The sequence below is a fragment of the Alexandromys fortis genome, unplaced genomic scaffold (genome assembly GCF_014885135.2).
Source record: "Alexandromys fortis isolate MF-2015 unplaced genomic scaffold, M_Fortis_MF-2015_v1.1 scaffold_13, whole genome shotgun sequence".
Taxonomy (NCBI): domain Eukaryota; kingdom Metazoa; phylum Chordata; class Mammalia; order Rodentia; family Cricetidae; genus Alexandromys; species Alexandromys fortis.
In genome coordinates, this window is record NW_026067908.1 from 9,414,121 (window position 1) to 9,435,586 (window position 21,466).

Genomic DNA, 21,466 nt, shown 5'->3' on the forward strand with positions numbered 1-21,466 from the left:
TGAGACTGTGTCTACAGTGGGCTGAGGGAGTGAGGCGGGGTGTCTTCCACACGGTTTTACATCCTACTCTGCCTGGCTGTAAGGCTCTGGAAAGCCATCACCCAAATCTTATTTTCTTCAGCAGTGACTTGTGTAGAGCGCTCAGGTTTCCCGTACTCACGATTCATTGCCTCATTTCTCCCAGTATGCTCCAGTCTCCACCAAGTCTTATTTTTCTTATAGAACTCGCTACATTCTCCACATATATATGCTGCTTATTTCCCCGTTTTTAGCCCTGCATGTGAGAACGTAAGCTCTGTGGCCACAGGGATATTTTTTTTTTCTTTGCTAGTGTGGAGCGGCCAGCACAGCCCTCAATGGATGTTGTTGAAGGAGAGAATCATCGCTTAACCGTTTCTAGTATGTAAGACGCACGGCCAGTTTTAGTTATGAAATAGCTAAGCTGAATGAACCCTGTCTGCAGGCACTGATTCCAAAGCACTGATTCTGAGTAGAGCCGAGGAAACAAGTGGAGGCAGAGGCAGCCTGAGATGCCCTAGAGAGTTGGATGAAGAACCTGTGAGGGATGGCGCTTGAAAGTGAGCGTGATTAAAAGGAAGTTGCTGGTACTTGGAGTCTGTAGATCAAGGCGGAGGGAGGCCTGGAGGTCAGTGATCAATGGCAATAAGGAGGGAAGCCGGTGGAACGATTAGATAGATGATCGATGAGTGCTGTCTAGAGTCAGGAGGTTTTGAAGGGCAGAGCAGAGCCCTGAGAATTTAAAGCTGGCTCTCACGTGACACATGGCCACAGGAAAGCGAAGAACGTTCTGTGGAGACAGCCTCTGGGAAATGTTGGTCCTTGCAGAGAGCTGGGGTGCAGTTAGGGAAATGAGTCTATCAGAGAGGCTGAAGTGTAGGGAAGGGGTGCTGAAGATGCTCGCCAACAGGAGGAAGAGGAGCATGCAGGGTCACAGAGGATACGTGACACAGGTGACCGAGACGGTCCTAGACACAGGGAAACTCATGGCAGCAAGGGTTTGGCTGCTGTTTGATTTCCGTGCCAGATGCAAGATGGTTTTGTAGTCTATGACGTCATTCAAGGAGAGAGGCAGTACGTTTTTGGAAACATCTTGACATTAAAAGGCACTGCGGAATTGAAATATTTATTAGGCACCCCGATTTGCTACGGAAGTATCATTCCCTTCCACCTGAGGATGCTTGATGCTGAAGGCAGATATACTGTGTGTATGGTGTGTGTGTGTGTGTGTGTGTGTGCGTGTGTGTGTGTGCACTCATGTGCACGTGAATGTTCATGCAGGTGTGTGCCCACGTGTATGGGTGTGCATTCACATGGCTAGTGGTCAATGCTGGGCATCTTCCTCAATTGCTCTGCATCTTACTTTAGAGGCAGGGTCTTTTCTGAACTTGGAGCTCACCATTTGGCAAGACTGGCTGGCCACTGAGTCCTTAGATCCTCCCGTTCCCACCCCTACAGTGCTGGGATTACAGTGTGAACTGTGACACCTAGGTTTTGAGGTGACTGTTAGGTCCTCATTCTTGTGTGGTAAGTCTTTACCGGCCGAATCCTAGTCTCAGCCTCAGGATTTTCTTCTGGTTGACTTAAAAAGTCCCTAGCAAGAAACCCTGACTCAGAAAACCCAAACCACAAAAAAGTCACTAACATTTGAATCATGTTCCTAATAAGCCCAACGTAAAATACATTAATTTTTTAAATAAAATACTTACAAAATATATTTTTAGAAGCATTGGGAGTCTTGTAATCTAGGACCCTGATCTAAGGTTTGGTACCCCATTTGTTAGTAAGTGTGAGGTACTTCATGTCATTTCAAACTCAACTTACTTATCAATGTTCACTGGTTACTTCATGGTTACTGGTCAATGACTTAAATGTTGCTGAGTGACTATCAGATCCTAATCATCATGAAGAACAGAAAGTGAACAATGAAGTCATAAACACTACAGAAAACATCGTTCAGAAGTCAGTAAATACATGAAAATCTGCTTAGAACAAGTGAAGATCTGGACACGAGAACCTTCATGCTCTTCACTTTCTGGATGAAGCATTGAAGAAAAGAATAATTAGTAAGAAGAAGTGTGAACAAACATGAGCGTCCTAGACACTCTGTTCAGATGCTATTCAACAGAAGGCGCTGAATGGCTGTCCATTTGGAGCACAAGTGGTGAGGGGAGGCCATAGTCTCCAGGAGTTCTACAATGCAGACATTTCTGCATCATTTTATCAGATCAACAGAGGACAGTTTTCGCAGCCTTTGCAGGTTTCCCTAGGTAAAGACGCCACAGACTGCTCTATACATATGATGCGCTATTATGTTAATTCATTTCCTGGCTTGCTTAGCTGAGTGCAGACTTTGCTACTGACTGAGATGCACCAGACTTAGAGCCTTGGCAGGTACAGGTTGGGGCTGTGCTTTAGGACTTCCAACCCATCACGAAGCAGCAGCTTCTGATGCTCTATGGATGCACCTATCAGTAAGAAGAAGCCTGGATGTATTTTGTCTGGATGGTTTGGGACAGGTTCTCTCCAGCATGGAGCTTGCTACTAGCCCTGACTGGCTTCAAGAGCATCAGGCTTGGCATGCTGGGATTACAGGAGAGAAACGGTCCAGAAGTCTCACCTGGACCCTTTCACTTCTGCTGATTGGAAGAGAAAATTTAGGCAGTCAAAAGTTTGTGGGCTTAGCATATTTCTTATTACTAAACTACGGTCCTCAGGTGATAAAGTCACGTGGGAAAAGGCATCCTCTCAGGAGAATCACCTAGCATCTGTTTTATATCACACCAGGAAAAAACTTCAGGACTTCAGAAAGGCTTGAAGTCAGACCATGTTTGCTGCACCTGCGCAAGCATTAAGGGCTTCTGTCTTATAAGGAAAAGTCATTGTTGGGTGAATTTTGCTGTTATATTTCATCCTGTTTTATATTTCGACCATTCTGATTTTTAAAACACACACACTCAAGTTCCTGTTGTCTTGAAACACAAAGACAAGTTCAATACTGGTATTTAATTCTAGGGAGAGAAAAATCACACGCACACACACACACTCGTTTGTGTATGTGTGTGTGTGTGTGTGTGTGTGTGCGTGTCACTTTTATATATAGCTTTTGACCCCGGAATAAATTTCACTATTTAAAACTGTACAATGTAGGACCTTATATGGTAAATATCTACGCATAAAATGACTGATTAGGTAAAGTACTTAATTCTCCTCTCCCACTGGTAGTTTAAGTGTGCCATTTACTCAGATGTGTGGCCTGTGAAGATGAGTTAGAAGTTTCACGCAGAACAGAAGAGTGTTCACCCTTAGTGGAGAGTATAACAAATATCAAATGTCGAGCCTCAAAACTGGACATTATTTTTATGCATTTCTCTTAACCTCCTGGAACGGCAAGTTCCACAGTAGTTGCCCATTTTACTGCAGTCATTACGGTTGTAGTTCCCGGGGAAGCAGAGCAAACCTTCCCCTCATGCTCCTTGTCTCTTCTCCTGTTTCTCGGACACCCCCCCCCCCCAACCCCATGGAGCATTTACACACACAGGCACACACATTTACAGTTCCCAGGACTGGATTCTCCCTCTGGAACGTCAGGCTTTCTAAGTTAGGCTAAATGTAATCCCAATCCCACCTGTGCTCAAGTTTGCCACAACACACTTGCAAAAGGATTAGGCAAGAGCCTGGTTGACAGAGTCAAGTTCCTTAGCCAAAGAAGGTTCTGTTTTGTTCTGCTTTTAATTGGCCATCGTTAATTAAGTAACCAATGTTTTCTGCAAATCAGCTTTAGTTTGTTCAACATGAAAGATTGGAGAAGAGATACCAACCAAATTCATGAAACGCTTTGCTTTAGTACTTGATGCTTTCCAAGTAGCCATAGCATTTTTTTAAATGGAGAAAGCAAAACCAGAAGTTTGAGGAAGGCTGGGAATTTTTTTCAATGAGAATAAAAAACAGCGAAAAAAGAGGAGACTAGAAATTAGAATCTGGTATGCTATGCACTACTTACCTTCAAAAGTCAAATAAAACTTTCCTCTGTCAAACCAAACGAGGGAAGGCTGTTCATTCTCTGTTTGGCCAGGAGTTGAAGCGGGATGGGGAAGGTTAAGGAGAGGGAGAGAGAAGGACACGATGTGAGTTACAGAGCAGGTCATTAATCTCACTACGGGGAAGGGCAGAGGAGGCACTGCATGCCGTTAGCGTGCAGGAAACAGGGAAGCCTGGGAGTCTGGAGTCTTTCGTTTTGTCTCTGTTTTAATTGAGCAAACAAGGCAGAATCAAAGCTATGGAGACTGGAGGGATGGACACGCGTGGAGGTAGCTTGAGGCTAGGCACTTGTATGCACAGAGCGGATGTCTTCCTGGCCATGCAGGGGTGTTAGCATAGTTTAACTGCATTAATTTGGGCAAAAAAAAAAAAAAACTGCCATTCAGCAATTGCTGGATCCTTTTTTGTCTTCAAGGTCACCCCTTTGCTTATTGGCACAACCTGGGGTTGAGGTTTATAGGCAACATTTGCTTAGCTTTTCAATGACAACAGCATGGCATTGTATATCGATTTAAAGTTCACAGACGATGTCAGTGATCTCCCAATCCCTCTGCTGGCATCACCTTAGGTGTCCAGCCACAACACGCCCTTTACATCTGTACCAAAGAGAAGAAAGATTTCCAATGGTGCTTCAGCAAGTTTTACACTAGAAAGCAGTCAACAGATTCTGGGCACTGAAATGATTTCTCTCTCTGAACTTCGCCCAGCCATGGCATCTCACCTGCTCTGAGGAGCCTTTTCTCTGAGAAACTGTCATGCAACCTGCTGCTCTATAAGTATGTCCACTTAAAATCGGGTCAGTGGCATGAGTCCCACGATGGACGGGACACGTCCGGGGTGCCTCTGAGAGGCACGGGGACTCATGAGGTGAGGAGCATGTCCGTGAAGCTTCGAGCATTCAGATGGAAAATGGCTTGGATTTGGAACAACTCTACGTATCTAGATAGCGCTCGGCTAGCACCGTACCTGCAGGCGTGTCACAGCGCCTTTCAAACGAGGGCAGTTTGTCATAAAAAACATCATCTTCCGACACTACAAACCAAAGAAACGTAAACGAATGGAAAACAAAAGCACAAATACAAATTCCAAACGAAGCCGAGAGAAGCACAGTTTACTGACCGAGGCGGGAATGTTTTTCACGGAGAAAAAGGAAAGAATTTAAGACACTGGGATTCGGGTGAAGATATGGGAAGTGATGAGCTTACTTGAGATGATTCTACGAGGAGAAACTGAACCAAAATGGAAAAAAAAAAGTCAGGGTTTAGCATCTGTCAATGTGGTGGGAGTCAGTTACAGAGAAGGAGTTAGACCCTCCCACCTTCTCAGGGAGCCATGAAAGGCTCAGCTTTTCTTGTGTGAGAATACTTCACTCCACTGCAGTTCCCAAGGGGTCAGACATGTGTCCATCAACACGAACCTCAGTATAGCCACGACAGTTCAATGAGATCACCCGGCATATATATTCCCCCGGGAAGAAAAACATTAGCTTTTAACCTGTCCACAAAACAGCAGTATAAATCCAGGGTTCCTGCATGCAGGGTGCCATTTTAACTAACGTGTACCTGCCTTTGAGAAAGGTCACTCATTTTGGACAGTGTGATCATACTAATATCTTTGACCATGGTTCCAACTGCGACTAGATGTTGGTCTTTGGAAATTGGCCACAGCTTTATGAGCTGAGACACCAATCCTTAACTATTTCTGATCTTAACTCTGTCTCCTCACCAAACAACAAATACAAGGAACTGCTTTTTTACTCTGTGTGATTAGAAAATAATGCTCCCGTTTTTAAAGGTGCTAACACAACCTTAATAGATAATCAAATAAAATTAGTGCTGGAGAAACCTATCCTCATAGTAAAGAAGTTAAGGACTGAAACTAGGATCCAATAAATGTTTCATAAACAGATGCTTTGGAAGACATTCTAATGACCTGATGGCTAGGCTTAGGGTATATGACAGGGGAACTTTCCTTTTTCAGTTATTGGCATTCTAAGATTTAAGGAAAAAAGTGTGTGTGTGCGTGTCTGTGTGTCTGTGTATGTATGAGTATGCATATGAGTGTGTATGTGTGTGAGTCTGTGCACTGTGGGGGAGCATGTCTGTGCTGGAAGAAGGCACTGGATTCCCGGAGTTGATATTATAGTCATGCACCACCGGATGAACTAAGTTTGCTTAGTACTAAACTTGGGCCGTCTGGAGGAGCAACAGGCACTTCTAAACAAATTAATCAACCTGTTAATCAATATATTTTCATATGATTGGGTGTTTTGCTTGCCATGTATGTTTGTGCACACATGCTGGTGTCCTCAAAGGCCAGAAGAGGGTGCTGGATTCCCTGGAACTAGGTTTTCAGATGGTTACGAGCTGCCATGCAGATACTGGGAATCAAATGCAGCCAGTGCTCTTAACCATTTAATCGTCTCTCCAGCCCCAGGTTTTGAATGTTATTTGTCAGTATTTAACTGTATTTACAGCTTCCTCGAAGGTGGAATAATTTAGTAATAATAATGTAGTGTTCCATTGAATGGGCATAGTAGATACAGACATTTCACAAATTATAGCATCTTTCGTTTCTATGCAGGCTAACTGAGCATGCACCCTCCCCCCCCGAAAGTTAATAGAATTTAGAATTGCTACCCACATCGAAGGAAATATTGCATGTTGCGCTGCTTTAGAACGAGTCACTTGGACTCAAGTTATGGACCGAAGGAAACATCAGCGTCCACCTGACACTAACTTTGTTACCCAGAGATGGTTGCTTTTCACTTGCTACAGATTCCTGCCACACGAAAGATGTGAATCAGAAAGCACAATTACCAGAGAAGGATTAGAGCTAACAGGGGAGCCGAACTGCCTGCCTTGCCATCATCCAAACAAGCAAACAAAGAAACAAACAAAACAGGAGACTTCTCACGGTCACTGAGATAGGAAGCAAGTACTAAAGTGGGCACTCGCAAGGAGAGATAAGGCCCCATTATCTCTTCCGCTACCTCCCATCTGATTCTTAGGACTTCAAACACTTTCTGTGCTCCATTAGCAGCGATAGATTTCCCCCTCCCCTGAATTGCACAGCGTGGGTGCCATGGGCATTCTCTAGCACAGAAGCCGTCACCGGGTTCCCTCCCTTTGTTCTAGATGTGCATCTTCTCTTCTCAGCGGTCTAGAATTAGAGGGTAGCTCGGGCAGTAGGGAAAAAGAAAAAAAGTGTACCCTGACGCATATGGAAGCCTTTCGTCTTTCTTTCTCATATATAAAATCATGGTGTTCTTAAAAATCGAGGAATTCTTAAGTTAAAAAAATATATAGCTATGTGAGAACTCTTCATTATTTGAGGGTAGGGATACATAAAATTTCTACCTTCTCATGCTGTATTGGGCTCTCTACTCTAGACTCACAACTCTTGTGAAGTTATTCATACTTAAGGTTGTTTATGGGTGTTTTCTTATATGAATTATTGTGTAGAGAATTTTGACTTGCTGTTATTTTATTTTTGGAGAAAGGGTCCATGTAACCCAGGAGCTTGTGATCCGCCCCACCTCGGCCTCACGAGGTGTACTATTAAATGTGGCACAGATTCGCTTTAAAAATTTTTAGTTCATGCCTGACTTTGAGATTGGCTCATCAGTTCCCATGGAATTGCTCCAAGAACAACACAGAGGGCGCAGGGAATGGCAGGAAAGTGTTGTGGAGGTGGGAGGGAGCTTGCTGTGAATTTTCAGCCTTCCCCAGTCCACCTGTTTCCAGCGAGTTGTCATTTTAAGCAAGGCAGAGCCTTTGGAGAAAAGCAGAGACAACAACACACAAGGCTGGCTGGTCATGCAGAAGCAGAGTGACTTCAGAGAGAAATGGCGGTCATGTGACCAGGTGGTGAGGACTTCAGTGGGCAGAGGAACCCAAACCAAAACAACAGAACCTAACAGAGCAGATGGGGGTGCTCCTCTGAAGGAGGCATTATGACCAGCTTCCTATAGGGGTCTATCATATTTTTTCAAGTCCTCCGTGGTTCATCTTGAATGAACACACACTAGGAATGATGAGGATCAATGTTACTGGTTGTAATTGGAGGTTCCCTGTGTGTTCAGTTTTCTCCTTGAGTCACAGCGAGCTGAAAGAACGTGCTGGATGGCCCATCTGAGGCACGGTGTTGTCACTTTTTGAGTGACAGCTCTGATGTGGGATGCTCTTCTGCATCTTGTGAATATGTTTTATTGTCATTGGTTAATAAAGAAGCTGATTTAGCCAATAGCCAGGAAGAATAGAGTCAGGTGGGAAATCCAAACAAATACAGGGGGGAAGAAGGTAGAGTTTGGGAGATGCCAGCAGCTTCCAGGGAAGCAAGATGTGAAGTAAGAAGCCACGAGCCTCGTGGGAAAATATAGACTAATAAAAATGGGTTTGTTTAAATTGTAAGAGCTGGCCATTAATAAGCCTGGCTAATAGGTCAAACGGTTTGTAATTAGTATTAAGCCTCAGTGTGGTTAACTTGGGAACTGGTGAGTGGGAGAGAAACCTCCAGTTACACACCTCACGCTTCCTTCTTCATCCAGCAAAGCAAATCACACGGAGAGTGTGGAATCAATGATCTTGAGGAAGCTTAACACTCGCACACGATTTGAGCAAGTGACTGCCCAAATCAAGGAGAGTAAAGAGACAGAGGGTGAAAAGGGCTAGCTACCGCAAAACATCAAACACAAAGAACCAGAGAGGAATGAGCTAACATTAATATGCACCGAAAACCAGGAAGTCTCAAATTATTCTAGTCAATACAGAAAAAGAACAGAGAAGGCTATATAAACAATGTTAAAAATCGGTCTATTAAGAAGTTACATGAGCTGGAGGTACGTGTGACTGTCTTGAAAAACCAAAAGGAAAAAAAAATCCCATGAAATTGGGAAAGGGGCTACATTTTTAGTTTATTAACTTAACCCACATTGAAGGTGTGTGTGTGTGTGTGTGAGAGAGAGAGAGAGAGAGAGAGAGAGAGAGAGAGAGAGAGAGAGAAAGAGAGAGAGAGGTGGATGATATGGCTTAAATTATAGAATATACGATAAAGCTAAAAAGTTCCCTTTATGGTTCTTAGAGGCACAGCTTCACTTGTTCTGGAGAAAATGGGCAGTGGTTTTCTAGGAGAGCGTTTGGATTTTTTTCAAGCTACTTCTCAGATGGGTGAGTCTGTGGTGTGCTCTTCCATAGATGGTGGCAGGAACTGATTGAGCCGAGTGACTGATTCTCCCAAGCAGTGCAGAATGGGCTGGCTGGTTTACAGCATGGGAGAACTGGGGACTGAGGTGATACAGGGAAAGTGTGTCGGGAACGTTCCAGGTCAGGCAGCATGCAGTAAAGGAGAGAGGCAGTGGTTGAGGACGGGAGGTGATGGTGGTGAGCCACCCTCTGAGCAGCCATTCTCAACCTTCACTTTCATCACCGGGTGCACAGAGAGGTACAGGGGCATCTACTGAAAATGACTGCTTTCCCCCTCCAGGCAAAATGGACCTCACAGGACAGAAAAGCACTAGAAAAATAAAGGCTGAAAAAATTCCCACGTATCTCAATGCCGGTGCCTGTATTTGTCAACCTTAGACAACCAAAAATGACGAAGAATCGAAAGTTTCAAAACAGTGAACATTCCAAAAAATTTTTTTTAAAAAAAATATTTCTGATCTAAACATTTTCTCTCAAAAGAGAATGCTTTTCATTACAAGAAATATCCAAATACTAGCACCTTCCTTGGTGACTTCTTTTGTGAGTCGCTCTGCGGGGGACAGTGTAAGAAAATCCCTACAAGACACACGTTTCCCCATTCTGGAGACGGTGACTTTGTACGGCTGGAGCGTGGCCTCCTTAGCCGAGAAAGTGCTTTCAAGAGAAGAACCAGGTGATCGTAGCAAACACACAGCAAACACGGTTACGACTAGAAACAGGGCCGGGAAGCTCAGATCGTAAAGGATAGCCAGTCAACAGCCACAGACACATGGAAAGAGAGAGAGAGCATTTTACCAACGGTGGGAGTGGTAGCTGCGCTCAAGGAATTGGTCGACGATATTGAAGAAGTGCTCTCAGCCCGGGCTAAGGGAGCTATCGGAGGAGGACTGGAAGAGTGGATGGGTGGACTAAAGGGTCTGGCCTGCAGGGGGAAGAAAGATGAAGGTTAGACTCAGCCATGATACACTGTTTCGGCATTTTCAAACATTTGTTACATTTTATTTACTTTGCGTCCGTGTGTGTGTGTGTGTGTGTGTGTGTGTGTGTGTGTGTGTGTATACATGCCATGAAGTACACAGGAGGGTCAAATGACAACTTTCTACTAGATGGGCCACAGAGGTTGAAATCAGATTTTGGTAGCAAGGGCCTGCACGGCTGAGCCATCTTGCCAACTTGGTTTCCTCACCTTTCTTGGCCCTCAGCTCCGGATACGAAAACTCAGGTTCTTGATGGCCATGGTACCAATTTCCTGGAACTGGCCTGCACTTAAAACACAGCCAGTATGCTGGGGTAAGAGCAGCCATAAACCACAGCTCGTGAGCTCAGGAGGCACTCCGGCTTAGACCGGTCATTTTCATGCCTCTCAGGAACGACACTGTTGTATGCCTCCACAGAGAGGTTTCGAGACAGAACCTGAGTGTTATGGCGACATTTATTCAGTGGCTGTTGAACAAGGGTCACTGAGATTTACTTCTGCCACATGCCTCTGAATCGACCCACTGAGAAGACTATTCCCACACCTCAATCTTACAATAAGATCCAAGGAAGTACTGGTAGTTCACTTAGAGGCCACCGCTCTCTGTATTTGTATCGCTGGATTTCTGCTGCTGATTTATCTGGCTTCTGGGTCAGAAACCAGAGTTTTTCTTCCCACCATTTTTAGACCTCAGCTTGAAAGCTGGGGGAAATCTGAGGGTAGAGAGACATCCTCACATGACAGCGACCTTTTTTTTTCAGCTGGCCCCCGTGATGGTCACTTGTGCTGTGATGCTTAGACCTGAAGTCGAGATGGCTCGTATAAGGGGACTTGGGGATCTTGTTCCGAGCGTGCTAAGGCAGGGAGAGACATACCACATCGCCGACTCCAGGTTTTCCTGGCGGTAGCTTTGGCCGGGATGGAGGCCGGGGAGGAGGCGGAGGTGGAGTGGTACTGCAAGGAACTAAGGGGGTGGCTGGCCTCGCAGGAGACGATGCACCTGGAAAACAGGCTGGGCTTAGAGGCTGCGGGAAACACGGAGGTCCGGAATGCATCAGCGCCCAGCAATGCCTGACGCGGATGCGAATTTTTCTTTTTCTTTGCAGTGGCTTTACCTAAGCCTCCGTTTGCACAGAGCATTTTCTTTTTCTTTCAATAAAGAAAAAAAGTACTCAGCTGGACTATGGTTGATGGCAGAAGCTGAAGCTATCACCTTGCTGTCATGTGACATCCAATGAAAGGTAAATCCTTGATGGGAGGTGAATTCGGGGGACTCTTGGCCGGGCAGTAGGGGTGGTTCTTTTTAACAATGTACACATGGGACTTAAATATATTTCTTTTAATTTTTAATTTACGTCCAGAATTTGTGTCCAAGATGAAGATGAAAGTTAAAACTTGAAGAAAGATGAATGCTTGTTCTATGTTAGATTTTTTTTTAAACCCAGGGAAGAGAATTATGCTGTTGACTGTATGTCAACCCATGAGCGCTAACTTCATTCCTATCTTGAATAGGCAGTGTAAGCAAAGGACGTGGCACTACAGGCCAGGAGTCCTTTGTGTGTTGGGTCTTTATGACAGAAACACAGTAAGGGCTTCCTTCAAAAGGAGTGTCCTTGGGAGCCTGCTAAGGTAGGGTTTGTTACTGATGATCTCTTGGGTGGTTTTGCAAAAGCTTCTTGGATTTACTTTTCTGGCTGTCCATGACAAGCATATGGAACACAGATGGTACACAGAGGCTGGCATGCACACTGAGCACAGTGCTCAGGGACCTGTCTGTCCTCAGTCATAAGTCCGGGATGCATGGAGAACTACCTGGCCCCGAACCTTAGGAGGCGAAATCCATGTCCAGGCAGTTCTTGTTCACTTGGTTAGAAACAGCAGGCTGGGAAATCATGCTTCAGAAAAACACTCCCCTGCCTCCACAACCCTCCCCAAGCTGCCTCCAAACCCCCCCTCCCCTACTTGCTATATCGACATGTCCCTGCTTCCACATTCCCCATCCTACCAGTTCCTGCGCACCCTGCCACCTCCACATCCCCCATCTTACCAGCTCTCTTTATACCCATCCATCCCCATCTCCATATCCCCGCCCCTCAAGCTACTTCCTGTACACACCAAAACACAAAACCAAGACCACTAGAGTCTGAGACCGGCACCTCAGCCCAGATTTTGAGATTCTCAGAAGAACTTTGACTCTGAAGGGTAAAACCCATCTCAGAACCATGAGAGTTTCTGAGGGTGCACTTGGCTTCTCTTGTTTAAAGAATGAGATCTTGACTGGGTCCTGACACTGTTTGTACCTCCTAAGTGTGAAGACGCCATTACTGCCTCTCCTAGATATCCTTACTTGCCTCTGCTAGTACCAACTGCATTCTTTCTTTTGTTCTACTCTTACGTTGTTTTACTGAGCCAGGATCTAAGCTAGTACTTTCCCTATGTGGCATCATCCTCACATTTAGTCTTGAGAGTAGACCCTGCTTGAACCTCGGTGAAGACGGACATTCTTTTAGTTGTCCATGATCACAGAGCACAAATGGTTTGCTAAGCCCAAAACACATACATGTCCTGAAACTTCAGATAGACTATGGACTGCCACAACTTGTATACAATCTGTTTTTATTCCAGCATGTGTACGTCTTTTGTAATCTAAATGTCCTTAGTATTTGGCCAACACTCTTTTAAAAAAACAAAGTATGATTGACAGGCCCACTACAAAGATTCTTTTGAGTATTAAGTAGATGTTATGCCCAGCATACTTTTAGAAGACAGACTTGTGAGTATAGAGATAGGAAATATATTCTTAACAGTGCAGTTTTGTCAGGAAGGTTTCGTGGGATTTTTTTTTTTTTTGCAGGGGTCACAGGGGCGTTCCACTCAGCTTTAGGACTATCTTGCTGTAGGAGTGTTCCAAAATGTTTGCTCATGTACCTATTATCCTCTGAATGGAGCTCAAGCTAACATCACCTTTAGAAGAGGAAGTCAAGACCCCTCTTCCAGGAATGCTTGGACTGAGGACGGTCTCCAGGGCAATATGACGGGGTGAAAGACTGAATTTTGCTCCCAATTTCCCTTACTCAGCTGTGAGTGGGATCTTTCATCTCTCTAAAACTCTCTCTACCATGCAAAGGTACTGATAACAACCCAAACTGAACGTGCTTCTGAACTTGCTTAACACCGAGATGCTGTATAACACAAAGCAATTGATACCAAAGAGGGTGCCAACAGCTGCCTTGTGATGCAGGTAGAGCTAAAGTAATAGAAAATGCTATTAGCTGAAAAGTGAGTTATTTTCCTTTATAGACTCCTTTCTTACGTCATACTATTCTTATCAAAGTAATGGAAGTAATAGATTATGTAGGCAGATAGTCAAGGGATGCATAGAAACTAGAAGACATAGCCTGGTGGTAGTGGTTCATGCCTTTAATCCCAGCACTTGGGGGGCAGAGGTAGGTGGATCTCTGTGAGTTCAATGCCAGTCTGGTCTACAGAGTGAGTTCCAGGACAGCCAGGGCTGTTACACAGAGAAACTCTATCTTGAAAAACAAAACAAAAAACAATAAAAACAAAAACAAAAAAAAATCAAAAACCCAACCCCCCCCCAAAAAAGGCAACCAAACAAAAAAAACTAAAAGACACATTGATTATTGATGAACCCCTGTTGGGCAGAACCACAAGGTGCAGCAGGGGATGTGCAGGGCCTGGTGAGCACCTAACAACTGAACCAATGCTCCGCATGCTTTTGTGACATTTCTCACTGGTTTCAGGTGTAATGGGTGCAAGGTCATATTTATATATCCCTATTCTCTCTGATTTTCAATCATCCTTTCATTTTACCCCTAAGAAGGATGGTATGAAATACCCTGGGAAACACACTGCTTAAGGCTTAAATTGTGAGCCCCAGGCAACGACAACCTGGGCTTGCTCTCGGCCCATTTACTGCTCTCAACCTGCAGTGTACTGGCTTTGGCCCTTCCCATGTATCTGTTTGTGGATAGGGTTGCAGGCAGTGGAGGCAGCAGAGTTGAAATGGCAGAGTTCCAGGACATGGAATCCAACACATCTTCAGCAGATCTAGCTGCTGCTACTTGGTGTGGAACAATGGTCTGTATTCTATCAATTATATTTTAAATAAACGCTGGTTGGCCCGTAGCCAGGCAGGAAGTATAGGCAGGACAACCAGACAGGAAGTATAGGCAGGACAACCAGACAGGAAGTAGAGGCGGGTCTATGAGAACAGGAGAATTCTGGGAAGAAGGACGCCCATTCCTCTGCAGTCCTGGCCCAGCCACAGAGCAAGCAAGATGTGACTGCCTCGCTGAAAAAGGTCCTGAGCCATGTGGCTACCATAGACAAGAATAATGGGCTACTATAAGTTCTAAGAGTTAATAAGAAGCCTGAGCTAATGGGCCAATCAGTTTATAACTAATATAGACCTTTGTGTGATTTCTTTGGGACTTAACAATTGCGGGAACAGGGCAGAACAGAAATCCAGACATCAGCTACTCGTAAGATTTGTGACCAGGGCCAAGTTATCTGTCAGATGAAGCTAATCACCCTTTCCTTAAGGTCAGCAATCAATGTACTCATTTCAACCTCTTCTGATTATTTTCATGTAACCTTGACACAAGATACAGTCATCTGAGAGGAGGGAACATCAATTGAGAAAACGCCTTCATAAGACTGGGCTGTGGGAAGGCCTGGAGAGCAGCTTCTTAATTTGTAATTGATGTGAGACAGCCTAGCCCACTGTGGGTGGTACCACACTAGACTGGTGGTGCTATATCCTATAAGAAAGCAGGCTGAGCGAGCCATGAGGAGAAAGCCAGCCAGCAGCACTCCTCCATGGCCTCTGCATCAGCTCCTGCCTCCAGGTTCCTGCCCTGTTTGAGTTCTTGACTGGGCTTTCCTCAGGACACGTAAGCCAAATAAACTCTCTCTTCACCAAGTTGCTTTTAGCTGTGGTGTTTCGTCATAACTACAGTAGCTCTAACCAAGAGACAAGTCCAGGTTGTTCAAAGTCATTTTGTGTGTGTGTGTGTGTGTGTGTGTGTGTGTGTGTATTGTTTAATATAGTTGAGCACTGTGTCATGTGTCAGTTTCCTGAGCAGGAACATGTCACTCTGAACCTAACTCTCTCTTCCTTCCCTGGAATCTACACTTGCTGCAGGCTAGCAACACGTTTCTCCTGTGCCCGGGCACATACTCTACACAGATACCAAGAACCAATGCCCGCCTTTCAGTGAAGTCATGCTCTAGCTGTGGCTAAGGAACTTTTTGCTTTATAGAAGTCAGAGTCACTAATTCTTAAGTTCCAACTGTTTCAGCAGCAAGCAACTCTTCTGAGTCATGCTGTGAGTGGGGCCACTGGTCACAGCAGCAGCCACCCATGCTGCGTGTACAGTGGGCACGTTCACACATGCTTTGAGATGTCTAGGAAAAGCTGGTCCTACCAGGCCAAGACTCATGAAGAGCAGCATTCAAACATCCTCCCAAATTTTCATTTGGGGCAGTTTGTCTATATGGCACCAATACACGATGAAGTCACACATTAACCGGGACTTAATTCAGGGGATGATAGTATAAAACTTTATTTATTCATGGGCTTCATTAGTCAGGTTCAGTCTCCTACTTACAAATCTAACCCCTCAGTGCAGCCGAATGCAGTTTTCTATAGGTTACTTCATAAGAATTAACAGTCTCTGTTGGTAACATTTGACAATCAAGTTCAAATAAGGACACGAAACCTGCACACTGAAATAGTAACCAGACTCTCAAAGATTCCCGAACAGAAAGAGGAGATGGCCGTCCCTCACCAGATCAGTGGCCAGCTAACTTAAATATGGCAGGTGACAGGCCGGGGAGAACACAGGTGAAGATCAAAGGCGCCCTATTTTCCCTGGCTGTGGATGTCTGCTTTGAGAAGTGCATGATGGGCCACCACGGGCTGTTGGTGACGACTTCTTGAAATGCCCTTTCAGAACCCTAAGAACCTGGCCCAGGAATGAGAGAGCACATCAGGGAATGATGGAGGCACACCCTTCTTTTAAGCTGACAGCTAGCATCTTCAGGGTTGCTGTCGGAGGTTGCTTACACTCTTTCTAGGTAAGCACACAGCTTGTATCCCAGACTAGACCTTACAAGGTTACATTGTATGGGAGCAGCTGCTTTAGCCTTCTAGGACTGGAGAGAGAAGCAGAGTCGGGTCTTTTAAGAACACTCTGGAGAGTGCCCAGCACTGTGTGGTATATAAGTGGACGTCAGTAGTGAGGTGAGTTCAGTCTGTTTTGTGACCAAACTTTTCAGAAGTACCTGAAGGACGTAGTGGTCAGAGGTACAGCTCAGGGCAGGATGCAATCTGAGTGTTTAAATGCCAAGTCTGCAACCTCTAACTGTCTAAACAGTTTTTCCTCTGTAAAATGGGGACATTTTAGTACTGAAGACAGTTGGCGGTTGCAAGGTTGAAGTAATGTATTTAGTTGTTCTATTATTGGAAAATAAAAGCTCTCAAGTTTCTTATGGCAAAGATGCTGGCTGGTTCTGTTTACTGCTCTGGTCCCCAAACTTAAGTATTAATTGTTTTCCTTTGTAGGGCCGCTGGGCTAAGCACACAGTTAACCCAGCCCGTGCTGACGTCATCAGGATCATTCTCTTTACAAAGCACAGGTGCATTTTCCCACATAGTGCAAGCTTTGGAAGCCACTCTGTAAAGAGGCAGCAGCGATGGGGTTAGGGCGGAGGCAAATGCCTTTCTTCTCGGTGACTTTCTAGATCTAAGTCCCTCAAACTTGGTGGCCTCTTTCCAAGCAAATATCAAAGCAGCACTCACGACTTCCTGGAAGATGTTGAGACTGAACCCGCATGCAGAGGAAAAAGACACTGAGCCTCTGACCAGGTGACTGAGCAAAGGTGGAGTAAAGGGTTTGGAAAAACCTTAGTAGTTCCTTGGCATGCGTGGCAAGTGTTCCTACCTTTGTATAATTAGAAACCACAAAATTCAGCTTCAAATAAAGATGAAAAAAATTCAACAGGAGCATTTGCATCCTAAGTCCCACTGCCTATCACCGTACCTAGAGGTGGCATGGTGACCTGACGAGTGTCTGACACGAGATCAGAGACCTGATCAGGTGACCCAGGTACCAGTGATAACTCATCCAATGGTTGTTCTCAAGTAGCTCCCTTTCAAACCTCAGGATCCTTCCCCACACTTTGACATACAAACCATAGGGCCCTGGTGAGATATCTCTGAGGGGGTGGGGGAGAAAAGGAAAGAATTCAGACATTTAACCTGCAATCTACTTGCTATGACATCTATCCTTCTAGAACTTTCCGGAATTCTAGACAACGACATCACAGCCTTCTTTATAAGGAACAAAGAGCCCCACCCCTGTACCTCCTTAACTGTAGGGTACAAGTCAGGGAGGGCACTCCTAGGGCTGGGAGTGCAAGACAAGACACATCCACACACTTGGACTATGACTGGAGCATTCAATGGACTAGAACATGCCACAGGGCCACAGGACACCAGACCAGAGGAGGAATGGCGGAAGCCCTACAGCCACTTGCCAGGCAGGAGGAGGGTGTTGCTCACAGCGCAGCAGCCACGGCCATTCCCCAGCACACCAAGCACACTCGAACAGTGAGACATACCACTGGCGGGCCCCGTACCACTGCCCGAGCCAGGTCCGGGGGACGAAACCACAGTCCTGTAGGTGGGTGGTGGTGGGGGAGGTGGAGTTGCTCTCTGTCCCAACCCACACTCTTTAGGAGAGGAGAGCGTTTCTAAGTAATCATCTTTAATGAAGGTCTGCTCAGCGACTTTCTTCTGGACTTCTTCTAAATTGAGCGGAGATGGTACATTGCGAGGACCAGGAGGCCCTGGGGGACCTGCGGAGCCTGGGGGGCCGGGTGGGCCTGGAGCTGGGGAGTCAGCTGGGATGTCTGATGCGGCTGGTGGGGTCACCACCTTTTCCCTTGGAGTCAACTCTGGAGTAACATGTTCCGGGGATGCATCAGAGAAATGGACCCACTTCTCTTCAGTGTTAACGGCAACGGACTTGGGGGACAGCACCGGGCCAAAAATGCTGTCCAGGTCACTGATGGATGGTAGTTTCTCAATTTTGGCCTCTGTGGCTGCCTGGTCATTTCCTGTGGTTAAAGTAGTTGATTTTAAATTTTTATTAACTCTTACTGTTACTTGTATCAGGCTAGAAGGAGGGTGGAGGCAAAGCTTAGCAGGCATATTGTACCATGTAAGATGCCCCAGACCTTTACAGAGCTAAGCACTGGACGGAGAGGGTAGGGACTCACTTCAATAAGCGACTCATATTTCTATGCTCGCGTTACTCCTATGGAAGGTGACTGCGGTAGAGCACCTCACTCTTGTTTAAAAATCTGAGCACAGTTCTGCTCTCAAGTGGAGCAGCACCTGATCATCTTGAAACGGGAGTATCAGGGTCACTTCAGGCTCTGGAAGCGCAACTACTCCAGGGGAAGTTGGTCCTGAAAACCTGGGCATACCAGAGCCCAAGATTTGAGCCCTGAAAGCCAGCCCCTTCTTTACAGAGACTCTCCAGTCTAGGATGCCAAACAGAAAGTTTGGTAAAACTAGTGATAGTCTCTGGTAATTGAAAAGAAAAAAAAAAAAGGACATCACATTTAGCTATAGATTTACTTTAAATACACCGGAAACACAAAAAGATTATTAAGAAGATAAGCCCACATAAATGTGTACAAACACAGCACACTCCATACACAACACACACAGGGGACACAGCAAGGCATTTGCTTCTGATCGGGCATGTTGCATGGATACCTGTGTAACAGGAGGAAAATCATGAAAGCATCTTTAGAGTTTCCCTTTCTCACAAAGCAGAGATTGTTTGTTAATGCACTAGTAGTGACTACAATGTATTTCTTTCTGAAGCATGATACAGAGAATTTTGTTTTGCTTACATAAGCAGTGGATTCTTTTCTACACATATCAATAATAAGAGAGAAAATTAAAAACTGAATCCTTTAGTGAAGTATAAAATATTTGATAATTACAATTTGGAAAATGGTTCTTTTTTTTTTTGTTTTAAAGCAACAATCAGGTTATTCAAATTAGAAACTGCTACCTAAATATCTGGAGAGCACGCCCACACCTCACCTTACTTATAAGAGACTCCTGGGCTATAAAAAATGGCTTGGTATTTCCATAGTTCTGATTGGAAAGGAGATAATTTCCAAGGTGGCAAAGCCACCGATAAATGGGGTAGCCTTTTGCGCGGCTGGCAACAATTTATGATTTTGTTGCTTATAGATTTCCTTGCAGCTAATATAATTCATGAGGCACAGGGTCTGCAAACAATTGAACCTGCAAATACCTTACTGATGATGCTTTCGACGACCCTCTATTGGGCTTGAGTCAGTATAGATTTCATAAACCACTGGGCCTAACTTTCTGTTTTTCTGGCAAATACCCCGTTCTCTCTCTGTCAGCCTCACCAGGCTGCAGGAACAGCCAAGCCTAAAGCTGCTACAAGGTTCCAAAAAGCCACATTCTAGGACTCAGGTTTAAAAAAATTCACTATGACCGCTTTGAATTACTTGTCCATTAAGACCTGGCAGATTATAAATTGCATGAATGCATAGTATTGATTGTAAAAGGAAGGAAAAGCTCTGTCTCAGAAATGATGCGTCTAAAATAGTTTAGAGCAATTTCTTGCCATATTTTATAATTATTATCACAGCCTTTGCAGTGAAATGATTAAGTATTTGAATGACCGCTGGGGAAAACAATCCCCCCAGCAGTTTACTGCTCATCCTGGGACCTACTTAAGCTTATATACCCTAAGCAATCAATCTTAGTTCTACCAAACAGGCTACTGGCTCTTGAAAGATACAAATTGCACTTCGAGACTACTCAGTTTCAAGTCATTCAAATGAGAGCCCACAAAGTAAGGGATTGAGTTAATAGATGGCTTTTCATTTTTGTGGCTACTTTATTCTACTTCATAATCAATGCAGCCCCCATCCTATAAAATTACATTAAAAAAAAAAACTATACGTCTCTGTGAAACCTGGGAGTGTACCTTACAGCAAGTCAGCACAGTAAGTGGCCGTGACATTGAAACCCAACACGAGCCCTGTGCACCTGAGCACAGCCTACTCTTCCCAATGCATCAAGGGCATGCTGTCGTCCAAGGCCATGGGTCTGCTTGCCACATCATCTCAGAACTGCAAAAGCCTAGTTTACCTGTTGCCACTGTTAAGGGGGAGCCTGTTCGAGGTGGGGTGGCTGGTACAGATTTTGGAGGCAGAGGTGGGGGCGCTGCAAAGAGAGAAGCATTGTGTCAGTGATCGCGTTCTTCCTGAATTCTATGACAAAAGCAAAAGAAGCATGATTTGGGCTTTTATTCACACACCTAGTCTCGGCTATGGGCTAGCCATGGTCTCTGCATGTTTAAAATTGCAGCGCCAAGTGTGCTGGCTCATTTTATGTCATCTTGATACAAGCTAGAGTCACTGAACAGGAGGGAACCTCATTTGAGAAAATGCTTCTGTAAGACAGGATTATAAGCAAGCCTGTAGGGCATTTTCAAAATTAGCGATTGGTGTATGAGGGCCCAGTCCACTGTGGGTGGGGCCACCCTGAGCTGGCAGTCCTTGGTGCTATAAGAAAGCAGGCTGAGCAAGGCACGTGAAGCAAGTCAGCAAGCAGTACTCCTTCATGGTGTCTGCAGCAGCTTCTGCCTCTAGGTTCCTTCCCTGCTTGGGTTCTTGCCTTGGCTTCTCTCAATGGATTTTGATATGTAAGCGAAATAAACTCTTTGGCCCCCAAATTGTCTGTGGTCATAGTGTTTCATCACAGCAATGACAACGCTAACTAGGACTCTAAGAGACAGAAGCATTCAGAGTCCTCCATCTTATGACCGTAGGAGTTTTGCAAAAGGTCAGATAGCAATAAAATCAACATTTTACTTATCTAACAAATCATCAAGCCACAGCTAAATTCAATTCCTTTACTGGGAGCAAGGGGTACCGTGTTGAATAAACATTGGCTGTGTTCTGGAGTAACAGTGGTTGATCATGAATCCTGCTAACATAGCTCCAGTCCAGGGTGTAACCATGGAAACAGCAATGGTCCTGAGGTGGATACAGGAAGGGGTTTTAAAACTAGTCTGGATAATGTTGCCTATATTGTATCTGGACAGATTTCACAATACTATGCTTTTAAACTCATAGC

At 45.0% G+C, this 21,466-nt stretch overlaps 1 protein-coding gene across 10 annotated transcripts in view; it reads right to left on the reverse strand.

Moving 5' to 3' along the window:
- The window catches only part of Sgip1 (SH3GL interacting endocytic adaptor 1), a 195,205-nt gene that overhangs the window by 35,828 nt on the left and 137,911 nt on the right, over positions 1-21,466 (reverse strand). For 2 of the 10 annotated variants that reach the window (XM_050136048.1, XM_050136047.1), the window contains exons 13-17: positions 20,477-20,551; positions 17,887-18,384; positions 11,115-11,239; positions 10,059-10,185; positions 5,026-5,091 (exon numbers count right to left, since the gene is read on the reverse strand). In XM_050136048.1, coding sequence (XP_049992005.1) covers positions 5,026-5,091; positions 10,059-10,185; positions 11,115-11,239; positions 17,887-18,384; positions 20,477-20,551 — 891 coding nt within the window. Of the gene's footprint in view, positions 1-4,021; positions 4,082-5,025; positions 5,092-10,058; positions 10,186-11,114; positions 11,240-17,886; positions 18,385-20,476; positions 20,552-21,466 lie in introns of all 10 variants that reach the window. The other 8 variants (XM_050136055.1, XM_050136052.1, XM_050136056.1 and 5 more) reach the window with 6 other exon arrangements.